Raw genomic sequence first — 26,716 nt, forward strand, 5'->3', positions numbered from 1 at the left:
CTTTTCAATGAAATTTTCAATCTATGAAATCAATCTGTTTCTTTATTTTTGCCAAGCTTCTCTCAAGTTTCACTCTTTCAAATAATCAACCATCTACAGAGCTTTTCAGTAGCTATTTTTCTACTTCTTCTCATCATCATTATTATTATTAAAAATAATATTGTTTAAAGTGAGCCTCTTGTCGTTTAACAGAAAAATACATCATACAAACAGTAACTTTTGCAGCCTTGTCAGTCTGATGGCGAGTTATCACTTTCTGTCATCACTAACATGTTAATAATCAAAGAAGCTCTGAGGCTTTGCTCTGTATGTTATAATACAAGATTTCAGCATTGAGCTACAATCAGGCAACATTCATGACTCTGTACAGTCAAACTAACCAAACACTTCTTATTGATCATCATTATAAAGTTTCAGGGCGGTCCTGTAACCATGGTAACTCACGGTGCCAGAGGGGAGGGAGAGACGCTGAATGAAGCCGTTTACACAGATACACTGCAGACAAAGTCCAGACTATAGTTGTTATTTCACACATGTAGCACACAACAGGAGACTCTCCGTGTCAGACGACTTCTCACGTGCTGACTAAACTCAGCTGATAACGTAGCAGCGCGACGAGTCCTTGCTAGCTAAGCAGCTAAACTTTAGCGCCGCTCCGTGTTGAGATCCCGCCCCGTGTGGGTCTCTACACTGTCATTGGTCAGGCGAGCACACACTGTTAACGATACCATTGGCTGTAGAGTGTGACAATCTGTCGATAAACATCAGCCAACAGTTCTCCGATCTACATTGATCTCACAATCGTACTGCCATGCTGCTACTACTAGCAGCAGAGCTAACGTTTGCCTCGCCATAATCACTTTGAGTGCGTTAAAAACGTGGAAATGAAATTAACTTGACTTTCAGGGGGGTCCCGGTGGGCGGGGCGCCCCCCCCTATACAACGGTAGGGGAAACACAGGGGGGATTTAGAAGTGGGTATACGCAATGCTGACTGAAAAATAAGTGGGTATACGCCGTATACCCGCGTATACCCTGGACTACACCTCTGCTTCCACTCCACTGGCATGAAAACTGTCATCTAAAACGTGACTAGTAACTGAAGCTGTCAGACAAATGTAGTGGAGTACAAGTACAATATTTCCCTCTGAGCTGTAGTGGAGTAGAAGTATAAAGTTGCATTAAATGGAAATACTCATTAATGTAACCTGTGCAGTACTCGAGTAAATGTACTTAGTTACTTTCCAGGTTAAAAACACTGATAACTTGTTTATTGAGTTTTCTGTTTCCACTGATGTAATGTAACTAATTGCATCTTTACTTAAGGACAACTTTGATATACTTGTACTTTACTTGAGTATTTCCATTCTTGCCACTTTATACTTCCACTTCATTACATTTGGGAGGCAAATATTTTAATCCACTACATTTATTCGATAACTTTAGTTACTAGTTACTTTACAGATTACATGCTGTATCAGAGCCAAAGCAGCACATTTTTAAATCAATTTATCTTTCTTATTATTTCATTGACAACCAGACAATAAACACACAGATTGTATCTTGACAGGTCAATAATCAGTTTACTTTTACTTGTACTTATGATACTTAAGTACATGTAATATCTAATGCAATATAATATTTAATTAAATTAAATCTTTTTGGGGCAGAGTTTTTTACGATCAGTCAAAGATATCAGTTCTTCTCCCTCCACTGCAGTGAAGCTCCTGCAGATGTTGATGTCATCAACTGCAAAAACTCACAACAGAAAAGTGTCTTTACCTTCTTGGGTGATTCTGGAGAAACAGTTAATTTTTGAGTCACCTGATGCACCTTGAAAAAAAAATGTGGTGGAAGAACAGTGACCTAAAATTACCCACTCCTGAATAACAATATCCCTCAAAGATGTTTTTGCAGTAAGAAATATGATGAACAGATTTTATTCTGAAATGTGCAGGCAGTCCTCTGTTGGTAGTTTTGGGCTCAGAGGTTCTTCAGCATTCACTACATGTATGCATTAATATAAAGCGCTTGTTAAAGCGCCTCCACCTCCACTCATCAATTAAATAACTGATTAATTAGTTAGGAGGAAAATTAATCGCATCAAATGAATCAGTATTACATCTGAAAGTTGTAAATTCTGATTACATTGACCTGAAAGAAAAACACAAATATCAATTCACATTCCTATGAAAGAACTTGCACTTTAGCTAAGTGAGCCTCGAGTATTTTATGCTACTTTTACTTCAAAGACGTTGATGAAGGATCTCAGTCATCCAGGTCATGGTGGTTCTAAGTGTTATATCGTAGGCAACTGGACTTGTTTCAGTTTCTTGAAGACGTTTCACTTCTCATCCAAGAGGCTTCCTCAGTTTTCTTCAGTTCTTATTAGCAGCAGATCGGACTTCAGACCTGCTCAGACAAGCGTTTCATGGTATTTTTGACATAACCTGTCTGAGCAGATGCCAACAATCAGCCCCTCTCTTTTGAGATCTGATGAAGCTGCCTCAGTGACTACAATCACACCTGCTTCTCTACCTGAAACATCCACACAGGTAAGTTCAGACTGCTTGAAATTTTACCCTTGTGCGTCGCATCATGCTTTTCAGTTCCTCCTGTGTGTTTTTTTTCCGGTTGATCCCCTCACCTGTCATCATCCTCCGTCTTGGTCTGTCTTTCCCTGTGTTGCCTTGTACGTTTCGTTAGTTTGATTTTTTCTTTAAACCGAACTGTCAGAAAACGAAAGTAAGCTGGTAATTTGGTTTTCCGTTTCAAACCAAAAAACAAAAAAAACAAAATTCAGGCTGTTTTTTTCGTTTTTTGGTTTTTGGTTTTAAAACGAAAAAACGAGGAAACCAAAATCAAATTACGGTTAAACTTTGATTGTCTTTTCGTTTTTTGATCTTAAACAGCACATTAAGGCCGATGACAGACCGGAAGTATCTGAACTTCGAAATAAAAGCCCAGTGAATTAAGTTTTAGCCGTAGACAGTAGATGAAATGCCTATAAAAAAATCTTCTTTGTAAATGTTGTGTTTTGAGCACATTAATACATATTCAAAGCTGTGTTTATTTTTACACATTAGCGACAAGCTCATTGTTTAGTTCATCTTCTCCTCGCTGCGCTGGGGCTCTGTCGCTTCGCTTCCATTCAGTCAGATCATTTTCACAGCATGTTCTGCCGCCCGTCTCCGGTCCCAACCAGGCTCCAGACACGGAGCAGAGACTGTCCGACAGGCTGTCCCTCTTTGAAGCAGAGCATGAGGTCAGCTTCACTCCCGCTTCTGATCTTAAACAACACTGAACTTCAAAATAAAAGCCCAATGAATTAAATTATAGCCATAGACTGTGCTGACTCAATCCGACCCTGAGATCTCCAACCCCGGGCATATTTGGCAGGTGGCAGCGGCCCCTTTACGGTTCTTTTCTACTGTCCTGATCGTCCCAGCTACACCCAGGCGCAAGAGGGCAAGAGGACTTCTTGTCCCACCACTCTCAGGAGTTGTAGTGGTAACTGTTAAGTGTAGCCTTAGATGAGGGGATCACCTCCGCCGTGCGTAATAGTCGCGCGTAATGACAGCTCTTCGCCGGTTAAACACAATAAACTGCGCGAATTCTTGCATGTTTGTCTCATGACATGGTGGAACCTACACAGAGGTATACAGACAGGTGTATTATTAGTGTGAATGCTTCAAAGCATTCACACTATTGTTCTTCTGGAATTTATTATTATTATTATTATTATTATTCTTCCGTACGTTTTTCGGCTCTCTTCTACTCCTTCAAATTTTGTGCTACAGAAACCATTCAACTATCAAAATGTTCAGCTCATTAAGGACATGATGGCGTGTCAATTTGGCATTTCTATCTATTATACTTTTGGAAATATTCAGCTTCTTCTGCAAAAATTTTCCCATTCATCCTTATGGGGAATTTCTCAAATTTCGCTCTGCTACTACTTCAGCATACTTTCAGCTATAGAAACCGTTCAACTATCAAAATGTTCAGCTATTTATGCTCTTTCAGCCTTGTGCTTTTCAGCTTTTTAGCTTTTCAACTTTTTCAAATATTCAGCTTTTTCAAAACTAAAACCAAAAATTTTTCCCATTCATCCTTATGAGGATTTTCTCAAATTTCATTCTACTACTACTTCAGCATACGTTCAGCTATAGAAACCGTTCAACTATCAAAATGTTCAGCTTTTTAAGCTCTTTCAGCCTTGTGCTGTTCAGCTTTTTAGCTTTTCAACTTTTTCAAATATTCAGCTTTTTCAAAAAAAAATTTAACATGGAAACAAATGGGAAAATCCTCAAATCCTCCTCAAAACTCATCCACTTTCAACCTCTTCTGCTCCCTCATACTTTGAGCCAGAGACACCATTCCAACTTTAAAATATTCACAAGACCTTGAACTATTAGGCATGTGTTTAGTTTTTGAAAATCTTTTACGGTTTTGAAATTATCACAGTTTTAGTTTTAAGGATTTTTAGCTCCTCTTCTGGGTTTATAATGGGTGTGTATTGCGTGAGCTAGAGTGCGGAACATCACCGCTAGAGTGGAGAGCAGCTGGAAAAACTTTAGAAAAAACTCTCTTCAGCTTGATTTGGGTCCCACAGCTTTTACTTCACATAGACAATATATACATAGAAATGTAGGAAATCTTGTTGGCTTTCATATGATCATCTTATTTCAGATGTAGGACTTAAACTTTTGGCTGTGGAAGCCCTTGAGCGGCAAGCACTCCAGCAACTCCCCCATAAGGCGCAGTGTTAATTTGGAGCCTAAATCTCTGGAGTGGAGCAGACGGTACCGGTTTTGTCTCTCGCTCTTGTGCCCTCATTTTTCACTCTACAGAAATAAAAAAGACATCACATGGTTCAGCAATGTCTCCTGTTACTCACTGTATACATATTTTGGCCATAACCATTACACTTTTTTCTAAACCTGCAGGTGTTTGGGAGGTGTTTTCCCATTCATTCTTATGGGGACATTTTCAACTTTGGTTCTGCTACTGCTCCAGCATATGTGCAGCTACAGAAACTGTTTGGCTGTCAAACTGTTCAGCTTTTTAAGCTCTTTCAACCTATTACTTTCAGCTTTTCAACCTTTTCAGCTTTTCAACCTTTTCAGCTTTTTCAAATATTCAGCTTTATGTTCAGCTATAGAAACTCTTCAACTATCAAAATGTTCAGCCTTTTAAGCTTTTTCAGCCTATTACTTTCAGCTTTTCAACCTTTTCAGCTTTTTCAACCTTTTCAGCTTTTCAACCTTTTCAGCTTTTTCAACCTTTTCAGCTTTTTCAAATATTCAGCTTTATGTTCAGCTATAGAAACCATTCAACTATCAAAATCTTCAGCTTTTTAAGCTCTTTCAACCTATTACTTTTCAGCCTTTCTGCCTTTTCAGCTTTTGAAAAAATCAGCTTTTTCTGCAAATTCTTGACTATTCATTCTCATAGTTTTATGCATGTTTTGTGGATGAGGCAAGTGTTTTCCAGCACATTCAGCAGATTTTGCAAAATCACTTCAGCAATCAGCATTCACACTGTATTTTCGCAGGAAATACAATTTTTCTAGTTATTATTATTATTATTATTATTATTATTATAAGCTCTGATAGTGGTGTCACTCTCATTTGGTAAAATATTGACTTAAGCCTGTGAATATTCTCATTTATCCGGGTCATAGTTAACACCAGATCCAGTCTGGACAGATGCGATGAGAGGTGGAACGTTTTTTAAGACAAATAACCAAGTCCAGTTGTGTTCGATTTAAATTTCCTTGAGAAAAATATTGACTTGTGTGTGGTGAAGAGACTGGTTCTTTGGTAGGAGTGGACCAACGCAATGGGTTGTTGGTTAAAATAAGGGAGAAACACCGAGGATCCAGTTCATTGTTATTTATTGTTAAGCTGGTTGCTTTCTGATAGGAAGGATAAATGAAAGAACAGCAAAATATTAATCCACACAACTCAAACATCAGGGTCAATTAGCAACTGAACATAGGACACTTAATCTAAGCAAACTCAGCTAAAACTTAATAAAGGGTAGAAATTAGCATCAATAATCTTCTTTAACTATTAAATATACTAAGTGTGTGTGGAACAGAAATGGGTAAGTCACATCAAATACACAGCTCAACAATTGGGGATGAGGCCAGCCAGCTCCTTTGTTCTCACGGCAAAGGCCTCACAGGTGAGCTGGCTGCCTATAGACTCCAGACTCAATGGATGTGAAGTGGGTTTGTTTTTGGGGGGGGGGGTTTACAGAGAGGAATTATGACACTTAATCAGACTTCCACATGTGTAGTAATTAAACTGTTTAGCACAAAGTATGGATAAAAATTATGAAACTTTTCGGATGAGATGACCTTGAGGGTACGCTCGCAGTGCGACACCTGCTGGTGTTTTTTGGTAAATGAACAACATGGATTTTAAAAGGGGAAAATAAAGGTTGTGATTGGATCTCCAGTGTGGAGAGAGGATTTACACTCAATGTCCTGTAAACATCCCACTGGAACGAAGTCTGTCACTGACATAATCTTAACAATGATACTATTATGATTTGTATGCTTGCTGGCGACGGAATGAGTTTCGCAATGGGCGGACATAGGCTAGTGGGATAACTGTAGATTCATTGATAAGACTGTCAGGCACACACAAAGCCAGTAATAGCCTACACTGTTTTCGGCATATAATAATGCTGTGTGACGCTAACACTCAGTTAATGTAGCTACGAACCAACTTCCACTCCATATTTATCCATAAATGGACGAAGACGTCCTGAACCAGCTGTCATATCAATTTGCCGCTATCCACCTGTCTGTATACCTCTGTGTAGGTTCCACCATGTCATGAGACAAACATGCAAGAATTCGCGCAGTTTATTGTGTTTAACCGCCGAAGAGCTGTCATTACGCGCGACTATTACGCACGGCGGAGGTGATCCCCTCATCTAAGGCTACACTTAACAGTTACCACTACAACTCCTGAGAGTGGTGGGACAAGAAGTCCTCTTGCCCTCTTGCGCCTGGGTGTAGCTGGGACGATCAGGACAGTAGAAAAGAACCGTAAAGGGGCCGCTGCCACCTGCCAAATATGCCCGGGGTGGGAGATCTCAGGGTCGGATTGAGTCAGCACAGTCTATGGCTATAATTCAATTCATTGGGCTTTTATTTTGAAGTTCAGTGTTGTTTAAGATCAGAAGCGGGAGTGAAGCTGACCTCATGCTCTGCTTCAAAGAGGGACAGCCTGTCGGACAGTCTCTGCTCCGTGTCTGGAGCCTGGTTGGGACCGGAGACGGGCGGCAGAACATGCTGTGAAAATGATCTGACTGAATGGAAGCGAAGCGACAGAGCCCCAGCGCAGCGAGGAGAAGATGAACTAAACGATGAGCTTGTCGCTAATGTGTAAAAATAAACACAGCTTTGAATATGTATTAATGTGCTCAAAACACAACATTTACAAAGAAGATTTTTTTTTATATAGGCATTTCATCTACCGTCTACGGCTAAAACTTAATTCACTGGGCTTTTATTTTGAAGTTCAGACACTTCCGGTCTGTCATCGGCCTTAATGTGCTGTTTAAGATCAAAAAACGAAAAGACAATCAAAATTTAACCGTAATTTGATTTTGGTTTCCTCGTTTTTTCGTTTTAAAACCAAAAACCAAAAACCGAAAAAAACAGTTTTTTTTGGTTTTTGGTTTGAATCGGAAAACCAAATTACCAGCTTACTTTCGTTTTCTGACAGTTCGGTTTAAAGGAAAAATCAAACTAACGAAACGCACACGGACCGACCGTCCTCCCTATCCTGCCTCCTGTGTGTCTGCACTTGGGTCCATCGAGTGTAACCTTATAACATAACAGAATGATCTGACCATGATGGACCAACATCAGCGCACAATTTTTGGACATTGGTGACAAGTTGTGGGCTGCATTGAATGGCTTCTTTTTTGTTGTTCTTCTTCTTCTTCTGACAGTAAGAACTATGTTCTTCCTCCAACAGGCTGTAGTCGTTCCCTCATCATGTCAGACCCCTGCAGAACTGTGGACGATGTGAAGGTGGCATGTCAGTCCTGTAAAAGTCTTGATCCAAAGGACTGTGTGGAGTTCTATGACAGCTGGGCAGAAAAATATGAAGAGGTCAGTTTAAAGACCCTCCACCAATCTAACTTTCATAGTTTGAGTTTTTTGGTGTGTTATCGCTTGTGTATTTAAGTCCTGGTCTTCTCTCTTGTCAGTTTGTCGGTTCTGTTCGTTGTAGAAATGTGTCTTCAAGAAAAAATAGTTTGCAGCCTGTGCGTTCCAGTTAGTTTAATTGCAAAGAAACCGAGAGAAAATTGTGTGTGTTCCTCTTATACAGAATCAAAAAAATATTGATGTGATCGTAGGTAGACATTTGTTTCCCGTTTTTCCACCTCAGCAGCACAAGGCCTACACACTTCACCTGTTATGAAACCAAAATGTCCCAATTAAAAGGAAATAACAAGACTAAGATCTCAATGTGAATTTTGCTTCAGTAATGTTTACACACAATATATTTCCCACTTCGGGGATCCTGTTTGACCCCCAACCAAACGCAAGTAAGGAAGAGAAAAACTAACAATAGCATATCTAGGTAAAATATTCCCTTACGACCCCCGTTGTCACTGTCAAGATAATTTTGGACAATCACGGTTTCCGCTTGCACTGGCTATTATGTATAATACAAACTTGCCATAAATTGATTGATGCTAGTAACAGATGTGATGTAAGCATTAAAAAAAACATATCAAAGTCAGCACTTGCCTGCAGTGTGCAGTTGAGTGTATAACTGATCAAAAATGTTATTCAGAAATGTAACTCAAAAATGTAATTGAAGTAAAAAATATAATTTAAAAATGAAATTCAATATACTTCAAATATAAATCAAACGTCAACTTGATTATAGGCAATAATATATTTTCTTATTCTTCCCGTTGTCATATTAGCATTCTCTTAGTCTCAAAACAATCCTAGTGTTGCTACATCCCTGAGTTTTGAGGTTTGTGACATTGCTATCTCTTGGCCTTTCAATCTCTCTCTTTTCTGAGTCATGGGTTGAAATGTGGTCTTCGAAAACATGTTTGACGGGTGGGTGGTTGCAGAGCCGGTTCAGACCTCCATGGGACCTGTAGTGCCACATTATGTGGGTGGTTATACGAAAACTTGCCATTTTGTGTCCCTCCAACAAAACTGCTCAGTAAATCTGAATAAACAATAAATAATATATATATATATATAAATATAAATATATATATATATATATATAGTTTAGTTTCCTTGATAAGCCTAGTAACATACAAACTAATTAAAAGTTTTTTTCTTTTGTTTTTAGAGTTTTAAACCCTTTTTTGTGCAAAGCATCTTGCAAGAAATGTAAAAATGGCCTGTCCAACAGTATGATTTGTCTACCTTTACTAGCTATAAAGGCCAAAAAAGTCAAACTATCACATAAAAACTTAAACCTATATAAAGCCTCAAGTGTTGTTTCATTACTCATGAGTGGATTTTATTCTTAATATGTGTTAAATGTTGAAAAAAACAACAATTTACTCGGGTCCCTGGGTTGTTGTCAACCCTGTTACTTTCAATGAAAACACCCCTTCAGAGATAATGGACTGTTCCGAAAGTTACATCATTCCAGGTAGTGAAATCATCTGCCTTTCATGAAGTTGATGGTGAAAAAACAAGTGAGTGTCCTTTTTTTTAATGAATTTTCTTTGAGTTATGTAATGTCTTACAGGGGGGGACGAGCTCATTGTGTCAGCCCTGTTACCACAAAAGCATACTTTAAAAAGTTATTTGTTTGAAATTTTAAATGTACATATATAACAACATTTAAGCCTCTCATGAATGCACACCATGTGGTGTCATTACATTTACCACATGGCTAGTAATGGCTGCCAATAACATTTTTCGTCAACCCTGTTACCGTAACAAAAGCATATACTTTCGTCAACCCTGTTACCATTCTAAGGTAACAGGGTTGACGAAAGTATATGCTTTTGTGTGTACATGAAAATATACTTGTCTTTCCAATAGGATTTACATGTTTTTGCAGGTTTCATACCTAAATATCATGTTTTTCTATTTATTCTACTGATAGGCAGGCTACAATTTGTTGAGGTTACTGACCTATACTGATCTATCTTTTTAGATAGATTAAGATCTTTTTATTTTAATAAAAAAAATATTCAGATTAGTCATGTTGAATGAAAGATTTAGGAATGTCCCATTATAACTTGATTATAGCCATAACTGTAACTTAAAAAAGCAGTATAACCAATACGGTAACTGTTGTCAACCCTGTTACTTGTATAATATTCTAATATAATGTAAAAAATGAAAAGACAAATGTAAAATCAACTCATTGTATATGTTAAGTAAAAGAGACCAGTAGTCCACTCAAAGAAATTGTGGTATTATTATTTTGTTTTCATAACGTTTTCTTAAAACAGAAGATGCTGTGAAAGAGTCAATTGTAAATGAGCATATTCATTCATGGAAAAAAGTCAAATCCTCAATATTCTCACTTTGTAAACACACTTAGTGTAACAAGGGGGGTTGTATCTTTCACTGTATATCAGATTTATCAAATATCAAATGTTCACTTCATTATGTAATAACGCCGCATTTTGTAATAATCTGCCACATTTTGTAATAAAATTCTTGAACGCAATATGTAATAAACTTTGCCGCATTTCGTAATAAGTTCTTACATATTGCATCAGTAATTACAAAATGCAGGTGTTGCACTTTTTTTATCAAGAAAATGTAAGAATTTGGTGCATTATGTAATAAACCACCAAAATGGATGTCTTAATTAGAAAAAAACATTATACCATCAGAACGACATTGACTTTAAGCATACTAGCATGAATCGTAAATATGAATTAATTTTAAAAACTAGTAGGATGTTTCATTGGTCAAATCTATATCAAATATAACTGAATTCATTGAGAATGTGTTTGAAAGCTCATAGAGACAAAAACTGCACTAAATGAGTGTAACTGGCACGAACATTATCGGTGCACTGAAATGTTGGAAGACGTACACACATGCAATCTGGATTATGTTATGCAAATATTATATGTGACAGAAAGCAGACAAAACACGAAAACAAATATGGAACAGAAAATGTAACAAATTTTGCCCTTTATCTGTAGTTATAGGATATGTAAAACAAACCCTCACAATATATATGAGTGAAACGTAGTCTACAGACAAGAGCTGACAACTTTTTCTCAAAATTCTAGCAAAGCAAAAAGTAACTCGCTCAATAAATTTGAAATTGTTTACTGTAGTAGACTTATATACGGAAGTACCAAACGGTGTTGCTGCCATACCAGAAAAAAATAAAATAAAAATCAGTATCACGTTATAACGTGATAAGTTTCACGTTATAACGTGATAAGTTGGTCTCGGGTGGAGGGGGCAGAAGTGTGTTTTCAGACCATTGATTCAGACTGGGTCAGGTGGTGTGGGGTGATGGGGGGTGAGGTGGGTTGCTGGGGCTGTGTCTATATGTGCTGAATGTAACCATCAGAATATAACTTTTTATTCATCTGATTAACCGGCGCTTGCTCACTATCTATGTCTCTCGACCAAAGCTCTCTCTCTCTCTCTCTCTCTCTCTTTCTCTCTCTGTCTGTCTGTCTGTCTGTCTGTCTGTCTGTCTCTCAAACCATCAGACACAAATCAAATTAAATCTTCTTGTCACTGTTTTGTAGCATAAATTGTGAGCCAGACAGATTTAGAAGCTGTGTTCATGAAATAACCAAAGCCAGAACACAACAGGTAGAGTGTCACACTGAAAAGTTTCACGTTATAACGTGATGAGCTGGAGGGACACCTACATGTAGGGCTCCACGGGCCCGACGTCACGCTGCGGCCTCTAATCAGACGCTCGGATCAGACAAACCTCCACAGTCAGCATGAAATGTCAATGACAGTATAAATATGTCAATGAAACTGAGACTATCCAGGTGGATTCATGGATTCACTTCCTCATTCACTCGTTTTTTCTAAAGTCTAAAGTAAATTTTTGTTAATAGTCAATTGTCTATAGCCTTCTTTTCTTAATTACATAAACATGATTAGAGATATATCTTTTTGATGCAAAAGATTATTTACGTTGTTTTTAGTTGGTTTAGTTTTGATGATCATTTATTTTTATCCACTGTAGGAAAGGACATCAATGTTGCATTAAAGAAATGGAGCTGGAATACAGTTTTTTTCTGTTCCATATTTGTTTTCGTGTTTTGTCTGCTTTCTATCACATTTAATATTTGCATAACATAATCCAGATTGCATGTGTGTACGTCTTCCAACATTTCAGTGCACCGATAATGTTCGTGCCAGTAACACTCATTTAGTGCAGTTTTAGTTCAGTTTTTCCTACTAGTTTTTAAAATTAATTCATATTTACGATTCATGCTAGTATGCTTAAAGTCAATGTCGTTCTGATGGTATAATGTTTTTTTTCTAATTAAGACATCCATTTTGGTGGTTTATTACATAATGCACCAAATTCTTACATTTTCTTGACAAAAAAAGTGCAACACCTGCATTTTGTAATTACTGATGCAATATGTAAGAACTTATTACAAAATGCGGCAAAGTTTATTACATATTGCATTCAAGAATTTTATTACAAAATGTGGCAGATTTTTACAAAATGCGGCGTTATTACATAATGAAGTGAACATTTATTACATTATTACATAATGGGGCGTTATTGCATAATGGGGCGTTTTTACATAATGTGGCGCTACAGGGCCCTAGGCAAAATTCTGCTAAGGGGCCCTCCTAACTGAACTCCAAAAATGTTCAACAGTTGCACCTGGCACCCAGTGCTTCCACCCCTCCCCCCTTTAAACATATTGCACTGTTGCCAGCTGTTGGTCTAACTAAGAATAAATTCAGACCAAATCAGAACAAATCAAATCAAACTAAATGTGTAAACAAACAAAAATACAGTCTTAAATGTTGGTCATGTAAACATGTTAATGTTTGCAATAACTCACCATTAAAAGTGTCCCTTTCTGCACTTTCTGGGTGCAAAATCATCAATAATGTCGTCATATGATATTTGCTTCCCCACATCATGGTTGATGCTCATGATGGCCAAACCACTCAGACGTTCCTGGGACATGGAAGATCATTTTTTTTACCATCAAATTGGCTGCACTTGTTTTACTTTCATATACTTCAAATGTAGGTAATTATTTATATTATTATTTATTATATAATTATTATTTATTTAGCACCATTGTCATAATATTTCACAAGTTTTATTTATTCACTAAGATATCTGCATCTATATTTGCCTGTGGGCTATCCAAGCAAACAAAATTTAATCTTAGTCAATATTTATCCATTACTTTCCATTTTGTATAAGTGCAGTTGTAACTACACTACAACTAAAATGATAGAAGCCAGCAAGATGCACACGGAGACCGGGGTTCACCCTGGGCTCACCGCCCTGTTAATGTAGGTCAAACACGGACTAGTCCCTCCGTTTATTATTTTTATTTATTTTTTTATTTTATTTTTCACGGGGCCTCTATTAGTTTGCGGGGCCCTACGCAATGTGCGTAGTGTGCGTATTGCGTGAACCGGTACTGTGTGGTTGCATCATACTTTATGACAAATGTCTTTTGGCTTCGCTCTGGAATGGCAAGGTGGGTGTCTGGGTGGGGGTTTTCAGGTTTGTGCAGCGCTTGTCTCTCCTGTGCCTGCTTTCCTGGCAACATCCACACCAGACAGATCACTATCACCAACAGATGAATCTTAACCACCACCCCCCACTTTATTTGACTTATTCTGTGTTGGAGCTGGTCTAGCATTGGTGAAGTGGTTCAGGTGATACCATGTCATGCTTCCTACCACCTGGACACCAAGGTCACCAAGACCACCTTGGCTCATGGCACTTCCTCCGAAAGACCTTTATGTAGACCTGGTCCCCTGGCACCACTGGCCTCTCTGGAATCAGGATCCTGCTCTTTTCCTGTAGGTAGATAGCTTTATGTATGGCAGTTAGATGTTTCATATATTCCTTCAGTTCTGTCTGCAGCTGCTCAAGCGGGGGTCCCTCATGGGGCCCTCTCAAGTGTGATGCAGGCAGGGGCCGACCTGTGAACATTTCATGCAGGGTTTGTGAGTGGCTCTGTTAATTGCCATGCTATAGCTCATTAGTGCAAGTGGAAAAGCATCCACCCAATTCAGCCCTTCTCATTCTGTGATGCCCCCCTCTGCTGCCAGATGCTATGCTCATATGGACCAGCCTCTTTCTGCATTAGAATAATGTCTTCTGGGGTGGTGACTGGCTTTAGTGACACCAGCGGCACCAAAATAGCCATTTGGATGCAAGTTTTGCTGCCTCATCTGCTGCATTATTTCCCCTTACAATGCCACCATTACCCTTCCTATGTGCTAAACGTCTGTCAAGTAGAGTTTTAGACGCGCTTCAGTCCAACAAAGCCTGATGAACTATTTGGCTCTGAAGATTCTTAACAGGGCAGCAACAACAGACATTACAGTTTGTAAGTTTGAACTGAACCCTGCTGAAGAAACAGTACCAGGTCTTTTTTTAAAATAGGATCTGCACCTGTTGAGCTTCAGAGCACCGAACTTGGCAGTAAACTTCCTGTCTGAGAACTTCTCTGGGAGTCCAGAGGATGCTCTGGTTCTGGACGTGGCCTGCGGATCTGGATGGGTCGCTAAACTGGTGAGACTATCAACTTTAAACTCCACTTTAATGGTGCATTATCTAGAAAATTGTCAAACTCAAAACAAATAGCGAGCATATCACCAGAGTAACCGCTGACTGTAGCTGGCCTTAGTTAGCTGTGCAGGTAGTGCTTAGGACTGGGAACTCAGGGACCAGGGGGAGTGTTAGTGTTTACACTGTTAGCATTGAGCTAGGACTGGGACGGTTCGGGGCTAGCTCATTAGCAAGCTACCTTCAGTAAATATCTCTGGAACACAATACATAGACATTATAATGTCAAAGGTGCTTTTTATTTACATTCTGTTGATAATTATTAACATGATATATCTGAAGAAGGTTAAAGACAGACTGTAATCTTGAAATAACTCTAGTTAAAGAGGAGGCAAATAGATACATAAGGAGGCAAATAGATACATAAAAATGGGAAAAAAGCAGATTCACTTTCATTTGATCAAATGCAACATGTAATGGGGCATTCAGACCAAACATGGGGCGAATCAGTAGAGCTTCTAGATTACCCAAAGTCAGTGAAAAGACAAACATTTATTTGCACAGAGCGGCGAGAATGATGCAAAATTTGCCTGTTTGTATCATCCGGTATCATCCGCGTTAGTAGCAAATATAAATCACAAACGACGCTTTCGTGTGACGCTGTGTCGTTAAAGCCTATCAGCATTGACACTCACACTGACGTCTTGACGTTTACGTCGATGATGTCCGGACATTCATGAACAGCAATGGAGGAGAGGATAATAATCAGTAATCGTGGACGTTTGCAGACACCAAGAGCTGTACGATAACACATCTGCTTGTACTGAGACAAGATTAAATAAGGAGCTGGTGTGGAAAAAAGTGAGCGAGGAAGTCAGACTACCCGGTAAGTCATGCAAATATGTCTCAGCAAAGCATAGCTCTGATTTATCCAAACTCCATTCAGGGAACAAGCATTTTAAAAGTTGTTTGCTCGTTGACTGGCCAACAGACCTGAAGAAGCATGAATTCTGGCTTTTTACAAGGTGGCATTATGAAGTTGTTGTTTCAGCGTCCTTTTGATCCATTTATGGCAGTCAGATCACAGATTTTTGCTTTGGGTTCATGAAATTCCCCCAGCTGGGTACACGTCACGCTAATAAAAGTTTAACAATCTAGCCATCAAACTCGTGCGTGTAACGCAAGCCGAATATTCTCTTTATATTTGGTCTGAACACACCCTTACTTTACACGATGGGTCCATCTCTGGGGCTCTTGGTGAAATGTGAGCTGTGTAATCAATTAACTGACAACAGCAACATTGTCTCTATAATTATTACTAAATTACAGACTTACAGACTAATGTCCTAATCATTTCCTACACAGATATTGTGAACCTGTGACATTAAGTCTTATCATGTCAGTTCTGATGTGACTCACTGTGCTGTTTGACTCCCATTTGTGTTCAGATGTTTGAACTGGGCTTCAGGCACTTTGTGGGAGTGGACGGCAGTAAAGGAATGCTACACCAGGCTGCTGAGACTGGCCTCTATCAGGACCTCAGACTGGCCTTAATGGGAACAGAACGACTGCCTGCACAGACTGGTACACACACACACACACACTCACACACACACACTGATTCACTCGCAGCTAATCTTTAAATATGAGGGTTTCATCTTAATATTTCAAAAACGTTCTCACAATAAATTGGAGGACAGTGTATAAAGGAGTTATAATTGTAATGTCACTGGTTCTTGTTCCTCTTCTGGTGATGGTTTCAGGTATGTTTGATGTGGTGATCATTGTCGGCGGTCTGGATGCTGGTTTTGTACCGGTTAGCGTTGTCAGGGAGCTCTGCCACACCGCCAAACCAGGTAATCAGCTAAAACCCATTAGCATGAGTCTGCACAGCTCATGTGTCTTCACATTCAGCAGGTAACTCTGACTGCCATGGAAGTGTCGTCAGTAATATTTGACTGGGTACCCAGTAGGACCGTTCAGTAATCCATCCATGACACTAACAAGGAGAGGTAGCTGACTCAAATTTGAGGACCTGAGACTTGCTTGACTCACACTGATTAAACACTTGACTTTGACTTGATATTTATTACTTGAGACTTGACTTGGACTTGAGACAGATGGCTTGAAAAGAACTTGATTTTTTAGATTAAATATGAGCATTTAAAAAGAAAAATATTTAGAAGTTGCATTTATTTTGAAACATGTTTGGGTTATTTCTAGTGCAATGTGAACAAACCTGTTGTCTGCAGGAGGTCTCATCTGTATGGCGAGAGGCAACCATAGTCTGACAACATCAGAGAGATACAGGAAGGATCTGGAGAAAGAGCTGCAGCTGATGGAGGAGGGGGGGCTGTGGAGTCTGGTGGGAATCAAACAGGTGGAGAGATACATGGAAAACCCACATCTGAATACTGAGACAGACAGGAAAGACGAGCAGGAGAAGCAATACATCAGCGGGACTGTTTACCTGTACAAGAAATCCATCAATCCATTAATTTAAATTGACAATTAATCGTACAGTACAGAAGAGATGGCAACATGTTGTTAACTTTACTGTAGTACTGGAAATGCATACAATTGAGGTACTTGTACTTTACTTGAGTATTTCCATTTTCTGCTACTTTGTACTTCTACTCCACTACATATTAAATACTGTAATATGCAGGATTTATAAAACATGGATAAATGTTTCTGATGAATAAATGCAATGGTTCCAGCTTCTGAAATGTGAGGATTGACATCTTTGTTCCTCCTTCTTTTGACTCGGTTCATTAAATAACTAAGCTTGAATAGTTTCTGGAGGTCTGGACTTTTCGTTTGACAACACAAACATTGTGAAAGTGATTTTTTTTCTGTAATTTTCAAAAAACAATTCAATCAATTACTCAAGAAATTAATCTGCATATTATAGAGTTCTTCAGTATCACAGAGACTTAAAAAAAGTAAGAATTATGCACAAGACATCCTGAATTTTCTATTTCGTGTCATGGGAGTTAATCCCTCGTATTTACACTCAGTCAGCCAATTGAAAAAAAAGTTGTCTACTTTGTAGACTGGACTGCCTCATTTGAAAGACCAGGTTCAGCCTAGCTTTCATGTCCTCTTACCCAATTCACAACACCACCACAATAACCAGATGGACAAAAAACTTAAATAGAACACATTTTATTCACATTTTCTATTGTACAGGACACAACCAACGCACGCAGTGGTCAGGCCTCTGCCTCTGTCAGGCCAGATCTGGATGCAGAAACAAGGTTGTTGATGCTGAAGGGGTTAATCCTGCTGCTCAGAGGTACGGCTGGTCTGTGGAGAGTGATGGCTCCTTATATGCAGCACCTGGCGTCACTGGAGGCTTTGGGGCCTCAGCAACTTGACTAGAAGAGATCAAAAGAAAATTCCAAAGATACATTTTAATCACAAGATATCAATAGTTGTTTTATTAACTTCACACTTCCGCAGAAAGAGGTTTCAGCTCACATTAGAAGACATCAGATCAAAACATCAGAGCATTGTAGGAGCATTAGAGGTTTGCTTGCTCTACTTTTTTTTACCCTTAATTTAACATTATCATCAATTTTTTTGTTGTAATAACGGATGTAATGTCCTTCTCTTGTAATAATCAAATTATTACTGAACATGAAAATGCACTGATTGAGGTATCTACCTGCCAGCGGTGAGAGCCTTCTGTGAAGACATGACTACAGTAGGGGGTCCCGCCTCCCTGCGTCCATCTCTGGTGAAGTAGTAGTTGTCAGCATACTTGTGGCTCGGGCCTACTGCCAGTTTGGGTGGTGGCTGTGTCCTATAGAAAAAGAAAACATTGTAAACAGAATGTATGCTAGGATCACAGACCCTTTCCTTTGTTTTGCATGTGTGTGCTACCCAGTCACCACGATAAAATGGTAGCAATTAACATTTCTGCAAACCACTGACACGTTCACATATGTACATTTCACAGGTTACATACAATACTGACATTTCTACAAAACGTGTCATAACACGTGCACATTACAGGTTTACGACCTGAATTTCATATAGGGAGGTGGAGGGCATGGAGGTGGAGTTACAAGTAAGAAGGTTGCCAAGTCAGTGACTGCAGTTTGAGACAATTTCCAGCTGTGTTAGTGGAATAGAAACAGATATTTTTATGGGAAAATGGGCCATCTTTGTATCATCTGTACTTATGGTGACAAGACTAGGTGTTTTTAATGACACCTTGGGACTTCTCCAGCCGTGCTTGTGGTGACCAAAACAGGTATTTAAAGCCAAAACATGATCTTTTCCTAACCCTAACCAAGTGGCTTTTGTGCCTAAACCTTAACGGAGCATAAGCACAGCATTGTCACAACAATGTTGAACAGCTGAACCTAAAGAAACGTGAATTACACTCAAACTGAAACAGTTTCTGAAAAGGATCAGTTATGTACTCATGAATGATCTGGTGCTTCGTGTTTTATGGCGTTTTATTGTTATGTACTACACGTTTATATTGTTGCGTCTGTATTATCTTGTGCATATTATTCGCCGAGTTCATGTTTGTACTCTATGTATTTGTTGAGTTTTTATATATTTTAAAGGCCCATCTAATGCATTACTACATACTATCCATACCATTAACCACTACTACTGTTATTACTAGTAATCACATTTCCATTATGTGCATTTCATTATTATTGCTGTAATACCTCTTTATGTACTTTCATTCCTGTCAACCATCCATTATAATTGTATACATTGTGATCTCGTTGATCTGCTCTGTACATGCGACATCTATTGCACGTTTGTCCGTCCTGGGAGAGGGATCCCTCCTCTGTGGCTCTTCCTGAGGTTTCTTCCGCATTTTTTTTCCCCCGTTAAAGGGGCTTTTTTTTGGGGCAAGTTTTTCCTCACTCGAATCGAGGGTCGAAGGACAGAGGGTGTCGTCTCTGTACAGATTGTAAAGCCCTCTGAGGCAAACTGTGATTTGTGAATTTGGGCTATACAAATAAAATTTGATTTGATTTGATTTGATCTAGGGACGGCATTGCAAATTAGCTTTGTTCATAAATGCTGTGGTGTGTGGCAGGTTATGCTACATACTTTGTCCCTAAACAAATAATCATTAAAATAAATAAAATAAAATAAATAAAGTATCAACATATCTGTGGTTTGCAAAAACATACATTGGCAACATTTATTCTGGCGATTGGGTTGTTGCTGTGTCGGCAGGTTATTACTGAATTACTGGTAAGATGATGAAATAGGATCCAGGATGGTCAGATTGAGATATAGATCCATGATTTATAGAAGCTGGCACAGTGGCTTATCCTTTAAGGCATCAGCAGACATATTTGATAAGATTCACTGAGACTAGTTGAAAACAAACGTGGGGGTGGCTGTGGCTAACAGGAGGTAGAGCGGTGGTTCAATTCCCAGATACTCAACCCCAGTTTACTCCAGGTTGCTCTTCCATCAGTGAATTGTTACTGCTGCTGAAGAGCAGGTGGCACATTGCATTGCATGGTGCAACCAGTGTGTGAATGCTGACTTAAAGTGTTCGGTAAGACTAGCACAGCATTATATAAATACAGACCATTACCATTTCACGGGTAGTAAATGTTGATTGAGGGGCCAATTTCAAGACATATTAACACTAGAGCCTGTCTATTTTGGGGGTAGCAGAAATTAAATCAACTTAAGATACTCGTGGGATGATTTACATGATTAGTGATAAAGCTGCTGCAGACTAGTGCTTCAAGTACAACCCCCTGATGAGCTGCCATCATCACCTGTGATCCAACCTGACCTGTACTACTAAATGATTCTCGGTGTTTCTCGAGACAATAAGACTATCTTTAGCTGAGTGTAAACACTGTGGGGAAAGCTGAGTTAACTTAACAAACAAGCTAACTCTAACACATTTAGTCTTACCTCTTTGCAATCTCCTCATATCTCAGCTGCAGTTTGGCTTGCAGGTCGTGCTGAAAAAGAAACACGATTGTGTTAACTGCTCTTACTTTATTTGTTGAATGACACACACACACGGTATCAACACATGAACAGTGTTAGCGCTACCTTCCTTCACGTTTAGCTAGCTGTCACCCAGCTAGCTCGTCTGCCAGTTACATTAGCGAGTTCATTAAAAGGAAACACCCGGAGAGATAAACTCATATTTCTTTCGCACTACGTCCTGGCTCGGACATAAAGTTTGTCAGCGGTTGTGTTTTCTTACCCCAGATAAAAAATTTCGCAGCCTCTGGATGATTTTGGTCGCAGTCGCCATGTTTGCTGTTGTGAAGGACACAGGAGGACTTCTTCTGGGAAATGTCTTTTCTCAGCAGCACGTCACTGACACCTGCTGGTCTGGAGACAGAACTGCTGCAATGATAAACAGATCAGATAGCACAGCTTTGACATGTATGCTTTTGAGTTTCCATCCTCATTTCCTTTCATTTTTAACAGCATGTACAGTGCTAGTGAATAATAAAGTCAATTGTGTTTTTGTGTGGTCAGTATTTAGCAAATTTCTGGTAAAAACTTGTACAGTACAGTAACAGTATTTACAGTAATTTGTCACCTGATTACTGCAATTTTATTGATGTTTTTTCAGATGACAAACATTAAAATTACTCATTGTGCTGAGATTGTAGCTCCGGCCCTGGTTATTGTTTTGTTTTTTAAAACAAATATATTTCCTGGTATTTAAGTTTAAACCACAGAGGTCATGATGAAAAAGGACAGTCAAAAACAACATTTTATAAAAACATTATACACAACAGAAAAGTACAAGTATTATGTTCCAACAACGATCTGAAGATTCGTTTAATTACTCAGTGCAGGACCCAGAGGATTATTTTCCATAAAATAGAAGAAACATCTCCATATTTCTTGACAGACCTCAGGTTAATAGCACAAGTCTTCTCCAAAGAAAGGCAATTAGATAGGTCCCTGACGCACTGATTAACATTCGGTTTGTCTGGGTTTATCTGAATTGCATATATAATTTACTGTAATAATGTCTTTAGATTATATCATATATTGGCAACATTAAATATATTTCTGGTCAGATGATTTCATAGAAAATAAAGTGAGATAAAAGTAGAGCCTGACCCATACATCAGTTGGCTGATATATAACCACTCAAAATGAGTTGGGGGTTGATTTGTTTGTTCTGTGACATCTTTATTCTGGTGTTTTGTCAATATTTTTGGTCCCCAAAAATGATGCGACACATTTAATTTGAAATTACATGTGTCGCGAACTGATTTTGAGAAGTGTATATTGCCCCACATGTGCCAATATGAAAACGTTCTTTTTAGAGATTATAGTGCAGAAAAAAATGCTTGTAATAATTTATAATCATTAAAGTCAGTGTAGTTTAATGTTGTAATTTAAGACAATAAACTTCATTGTTACACGTCTTTGTCCCAAGTGTTTGATAACCACATTTGCGGGATCACTGCCAAAATCTTGTGTATATATCAATATTTTTTTTATTTTACCTCCTAATATTGAGCATCGGTCTTGCTCAAGAAGGAAGTCTAACAGTGTGGGTAAGTAACCCTACATTTTTTATATATTATAAAGTTATAGCCAAATAATTATATACACCTTATTATTTAACCACATCAGAGCTGTGTGCGTACACTACGTGACTAAACAAAATTCTCTGTAGTGAACAATGATAAAGTAGATTAAACTCAACCACCAGCACTTAGTCTGAGGCAAAGAGAAATACAAATTTTATTTGTTGCACAAGAAAACACAGTACAGGGGCGACAAGGCCGGTATACCATGCAATCAAGTATCACAAATGTGTGCTTGTCTCATGCAGCATGCACTGAACAGAAGAGTCCACAGGAGAACACATGCACATGTACAACAGTTTGACCTGCCAGTTCGTCCTGTAAGAGTTTAGTTTAACACCAGCTGAGAATCTCATTTTTGCTGACCTCCAGTGGCTGAAGTTGTTTACTGTACACATCTGTCACAGTTACATCACTGTTCAGTGTGGTTACACAGGCGTGAAACAGATCTGAAGCTTTCAACCAGTAGAGATCAATAAAGCACTGACTACATTTACATTCAAATAAGAAACCAGGTTATTTGGAGAAATCAGGTAAACGTGCACCGTAAAAAGGTTTCTACCAAGAGTTCTGTCATATCATTTTGGAAGTAACACTATCATATTTTATGTTTTAGTGATCTCATCTTTAATTATGACGGTTGTCCCTTACTGTGCAAATGTGTGTGAAGCTTACGAATAGTGTTAAATTGCCTGTTAGATACTAGTCATTTTTTGTTTACATGCACGCACCTCCAGTAATGTTCTTATTCAATGCTCTACTTTTTCCCTGCATTACATCTTTTTTTTTCAAATACGCACATGTAAAATAAACCTTACTAACCAGGTTAAATGTACACATGCCAGATTTTCTTTGCATTCCTTATATTCTTGGTCAAAAGTAGTACGTGATCCTCTCTTTCCATCACAGAAAAATGAGTTGCAGAAATCATTGGAACTGAAGACTGCCATGATGTACATTTTCTTTACAAGTGTTTGTAAACTTTTGACCACGACTATAGCTCTGTTAATAAACTGGGTTGCTCAGTTACATCTATGAAAACAGGGGTTTTCAAGCTAGTTACTTAGGTGTATGTAAAAACACTAAATGCGTCTCAGCTTGATGCTAAATAACTCTTAATGAACAGTTTCAAAAGAACCAAACACAAACAGATATACGTTTTTGAGTGTTCTTTCAAGGTATCAAAGAGAGTAGTCTCATCATATACAGCCACAGAATATAAAATGTCTGTACAGTACATAGCATGTTGGTTCATTGTAAACAATTCTGTCAGACTGCAAAAGGACTTTAAGAACAGAAGACTCGAGAGAAAGTCGGTACAAAAGCCAGCAACAGCCACTGACAAATAAGACAATACACCTCAAAACTCCATCTCTGTAGTGGAAAAATGTGAAGTACATCCAGTCTGTACTGGATGTGCAATACTGGTATGAATCCCAACAAGGGTTTTTTTTTTGTAAAAACCACCCATTCCCTCAAGCAAGACATCCCAAAATCCTGGTGCCTCAAATTGTCATTGTGCATATCATGTCCTTTAACACATTTGGAATTACACATCCATGTTATCAAAATATACACCAATATTTGTACAATACAAAGACATAAAACATTTGTTCAAAGAAGCCCTGGGTTTGGATTTGATGTAGGGTTTCCTTCTGCCATTTAACATTCACTTACAAAAATCATGTCAAAATACATTAGTGCACTTTCCCCCTCCATGTAAACATCACTACACAGTAAATTAGGTAGGAACAGGTCTTTTAGGCATGGTGTCTCTTACATGCTTATGTAGAACAAAAGCAAAGACAAAAGCTACAGTTTCAGGAAAAATTACACGAGGATCCAGCACATTTCCAGGTACAAAATGTCTTGTTACTAAAGACCAAAAAATAAATACCAAAATGTTTTAAACAAAAAGATATTCCCTCCAAGGCTCCGAAGAAGACGTAGACTTCAATTTAGCGGCTCAGTGTTTTTCCAGCAATTTGCATGCTTTGAGTTGGAGTAAAAGTTATCACAGCGAGACGCGGAGCCATGCTGCCGAACCAGTGTTTACAGATGAGAGCAGGAAATTCAATTCACAACTAATCTGAGATTTATTCACACAAAGTTTATATCGAGCAGCCACAACGCAGAGTGTCATGTTCTGCGACATCCAGAACTTCATCCTCAACTTCATTTTTATGAGGTGTTGAGATACCAGTGGGGAAAAAACACGTGGAAACATCTTCATGTTGATCAAAGATATGGCTTGGAGGACACTGCACTCATATCATGGCACATAATAATACCCTTTTTAAATTGGCTCCATTACAGATTGTACTTTTAAATCACAAGTGCAATATTACCCTGCACCGACATCCACATTCAAGAATAATGATGCGGTGACCTTAAATTCACACTGCAAGGAACAAGATCAACAAGTCCATGGATGTACTTTCAATTCTAACAAATGTGACAGTTGTCAGAGAAACATGGGCCACACAACTGATGTCTTCATGTCTGTCTTCTGTCAGATTCAGTCTTCTTTACCTACTAATCTGATTGTTTCCTGAACAATTGTTTAGCAAAATAAAGAATTCCCGCTGAGCAAAACTTCCCAGCTTTGAGAAACTTCCAAACTTGAGCATTTTTTTCTAACATGCTAATGAGTGCTTGATAGCTTTGCTGTTTTCGTCTAGGATGTAGTGCTATTAAAGACTGAAGCAAAGCAGCAAATACATCAGAACTGTCATTGGATACTGTAGATACAGCTGAAGAGTTTGGCTGAATCAATCAGAAAATGACACATCACCCATGCTGCTGACAGTGTGAACCAGAGGTCATTCTTAGGTTTATGGAGATCCAGATAACAGCAGTATTACACTATTGGAAGCTGCACTGTTGAGATCTAAACTGACACAGAAAAGAAACTTCTCGTACCTTTTGGTCCTTCAACAATTATGCCCAGCAATATCAAACTACTCTGTACCGAGACTATCTATTTAAAAATAGACATTTGTTTTTTTTTAAAAAAACAAACCCAAAACAATCCAGTTGAAAGACATAAAACCAGATTTTATGGATACAAAAATGTTGAGCCTTGGCTATTCAACTGATGAGAACTTCCCTCTTTCCCTGTTACTAACTCATCATAGTTTACAAATGTAATAAATAAGACCAGAACATCTGCAATGCCTTGAGGCAAATATTTACAATTACAAAATTCAAGTAAAATCTTCCACTCCCTCCCAGCCCGAAGAGTTTGTAAATGAGTTCAAAACTTTTGAAGGAAAACATATGAGCGATTGAAACAATTGAATCACTTTCTCAGATGCCCTTTTTGTGGACTGTCCTCTCTGCACTCAGTCTTCTCTTTTGATAGTCCATCCTGAGGACCTGCAGGGGTGGTTTCTGCTTTCAGACCGCTGCGGTCACCAAGAGGACCTCCTGCCTCTTGTGGCTGAGATGAAGTGACGGCTGCCTCCAGCTCAGGGTTCTCATTGGTTTCCTCTCCATCTGAACACGGCTCCCACTCATCCTGCTCGCTCTCGGTTGAACCCTGCACGGCAATCTGGGGCACCAGTGTGAACCTCCTCACCACCGGCACCTCCAGCTCCACCTCCTCGCTGGTTTGGGGTCGAGTGAGCACCCAGGCCATCCTGTGCTGCTGCTGTTGTGTTTGGGCTTTTGGAGTTGTGGTCGTCACCGTAACTGTGGTGTTGGTTTTCTCTTCCGGCTCGTCAAAGCTCACCTCCTGCACCGCCTCCTGTTTCTTAAAGGAGTCCCGCCGCTCTGATAGGTTGAGCTTTCGCATCACGACCAGCTGTTCTGATCGTTCAATCACAGAGTCCCGCATCCTCTGGCTGCCGATGTATCCCCCCAGCCTACTGTGATCCGCCCCGATGTAAGCGACTCCACAGGCACCCTCCGCCTCTGAGTCACCGAGCAGGTCCCCTTCACAGTAAAACGGCACTTCCAGCGTGTGCCTGCGGGGAGCATATGACTTCTTATCACCATGATACACACCAGACAGCTTCTCAGCCGACTGAACCCTCTTCAGCAGAGGAGATCGAGGTGGCTCGGCGCTGCGGGGCCGGACAATGTGTCTAACGATGGTAGGTGGGGACAAGGTTTTGCCATGGTAGGTGTGAAGGGTTTTGGCGAAGCCTGAGAGTGGAGAGGGAGAGCGCTGTGGAGAAAGCTGCTGGGCAGACGTTGAGGAGGAAGTGCAGGCCAGTGGCGAGGGGGGGATGTTGCTGGTCGACTTCCGGCGGCCCACCTTAGTGTAGCGCTGCGTGCTGAGTTTGGAGCCCAGGCCGTGGAGAGAGCTGGGCCGGATGTGTGCAGCCGGAGAACTGGGAGAACTGGAGCAAGGAGATGTGCTCTGAGGGGAGTTATTGTCTGGGAAGCAGAAGAAAAACAT

The 26,716-nt window shown here is 39.3% G+C and overlaps 4 protein-coding genes across 9 annotated transcripts in view; 1 reads left to right on the forward strand and 3 right to left on the reverse strand.

The window, feature by feature from the left end:
- LOC311258101 (low-density lipoprotein receptor-related protein 8-like) overlaps positions 1-854 on the reverse strand; it is a gene marked incomplete at its 5' end in the record, with an annotated part of 17,157 nt that extends 16,303 nt beyond the window's left edge. The window contains one exon of the mRNA XM_084354149.1: positions 800-854. Within this exon, the coding sequence (XP_084210275.1) occupies positions 800-854 (55 nt within the window). The remainder of the gene's footprint in view (positions 1-799) is intronic.
- Positions 855-2,055: 1,201 nt separating this feature from the next.
- LOC311258303 (methyltransferase-like protein 27) lies at positions 2,056-17,463 on the forward strand. 3 transcript variants are annotated; one of them, XM_084354458.1, is made up of 6 exons: positions 2,060-2,554; positions 7,977-8,139; positions 14,618-14,746; positions 16,189-16,324; positions 16,504-16,596; positions 16,993-17,463. In XM_084354458.1, exons 2-6 carry the CDS (start codon positions 8,023-8,025, stop codon positions 17,241-17,243), a joined length of 726 nt encoding a protein of 241 aa, XP_084210584.1. In that variant the 5' UTR covers positions 2,060-2,554; positions 7,977-8,022; the 3' UTR covers positions 17,244-17,463. The 3 variants fall into 3 exon arrangements, with proteins under 3 accessions (XP_084210585.1, XP_084210584.1, XP_084210583.1); XM_084354457.1 differs by having other exon boundaries at positions 2,063-2,554; positions 8,003-8,139; XM_084354459.1 differs by lacking the exon at positions 14,618-14,746 and having other exon boundaries at positions 2,056-2,554; positions 8,003-8,139.
- A 429-nt stretch (positions 17,464-17,892) lies between these two features.
- Positions 17,893-21,066, reverse strand: ndufa7 (NADH:ubiquinone oxidoreductase subunit A7). The gene is made up of 4 exons (XM_084354451.1): positions 20,958-21,066; positions 20,657-20,706; positions 18,411-18,548; positions 17,893-18,120 (listed from the first exon to the last, which is right to left on the reverse strand). The coding sequence occupies exons 1-4, from the start codon at positions 21,006-21,008 to the stop codon at positions 18,033-18,035; spliced, it is 327 nt and encodes a 108-aa protein (XP_084210577.1). The 5' UTR covers positions 21,009-21,066; the 3' UTR covers positions 17,893-18,032.
- A 1,377-nt stretch (positions 21,067-22,443) lies between these two features.
- Positions 22,444-26,716, reverse strand: part of mast3b (microtubule associated serine/threonine kinase 3b) — a 38,956-nt gene continuing 34,683 nt past the window's right edge. For all 4 annotated transcript variants that reach the window (XM_084356127.1, XM_084356128.1, XM_084356130.1 and 1 more), the window contains one exon: positions 22,444-26,694. In XM_084356127.1, coding sequence (XP_084212253.1) covers positions 25,613-26,694 — 1,082 coding nt within the window. In that variant the 3' untranslated portion in view covers positions 22,444-25,612. The remainder of the gene's footprint in view (positions 26,695-26,716) is intronic.

Source organism: Pagrus pagrus, assembly GCF_965226575.1.
Source record: "Pagrus pagrus genome assembly, chromosome: 6".
NCBI classification, from domain to species: domain Eukaryota; kingdom Metazoa; phylum Chordata; class Actinopteri; order Spariformes; family Sparidae; genus Pagrus; species Pagrus pagrus.

Coding starts and splice junctions, on each gene's coding strand:
- LOC311258303 (XM_084354458.1), top strand. CDS start 8,023: ATGTCAGACCCCTGCAGAACTGTGGACGATGTGAAGGTGGCATGTCAG. Junction 8,140..14,617: donor GGGCAGAAAAATATGAAGAG/GTCAGTTTAAAG, acceptor TTTTTAAAATAG/GATCTGCACCTGTTGAGCTT. Junction 14,747..16,188: donor CTGGATGGGTCGCTAAACTG/GTGAGACTATCA, acceptor ATTTGTGTTCAG/ATGTTTGAACTGGGCTTCAG.
- ndufa7 (XM_084354451.1), bottom strand. CDS start 21,008: ATGGCGACTGCGACCAAAATCATCCAGAGGCTGCGAAATTTTTTATCT. Junction 20,707..20,957: donor TGCGAAATTTTTTATCTGGG/GTAAGAAAACAC, acceptor TTTCTTTTTCAG/CACGACCTGCAAGCCAAACT. Junction 18,549..20,656: donor TATGAGGAGATTGCAAAGAG/GTAAGACTAAAT, acceptor CTTTTTCTATAG/GACACAGCCACCACCCAAAC.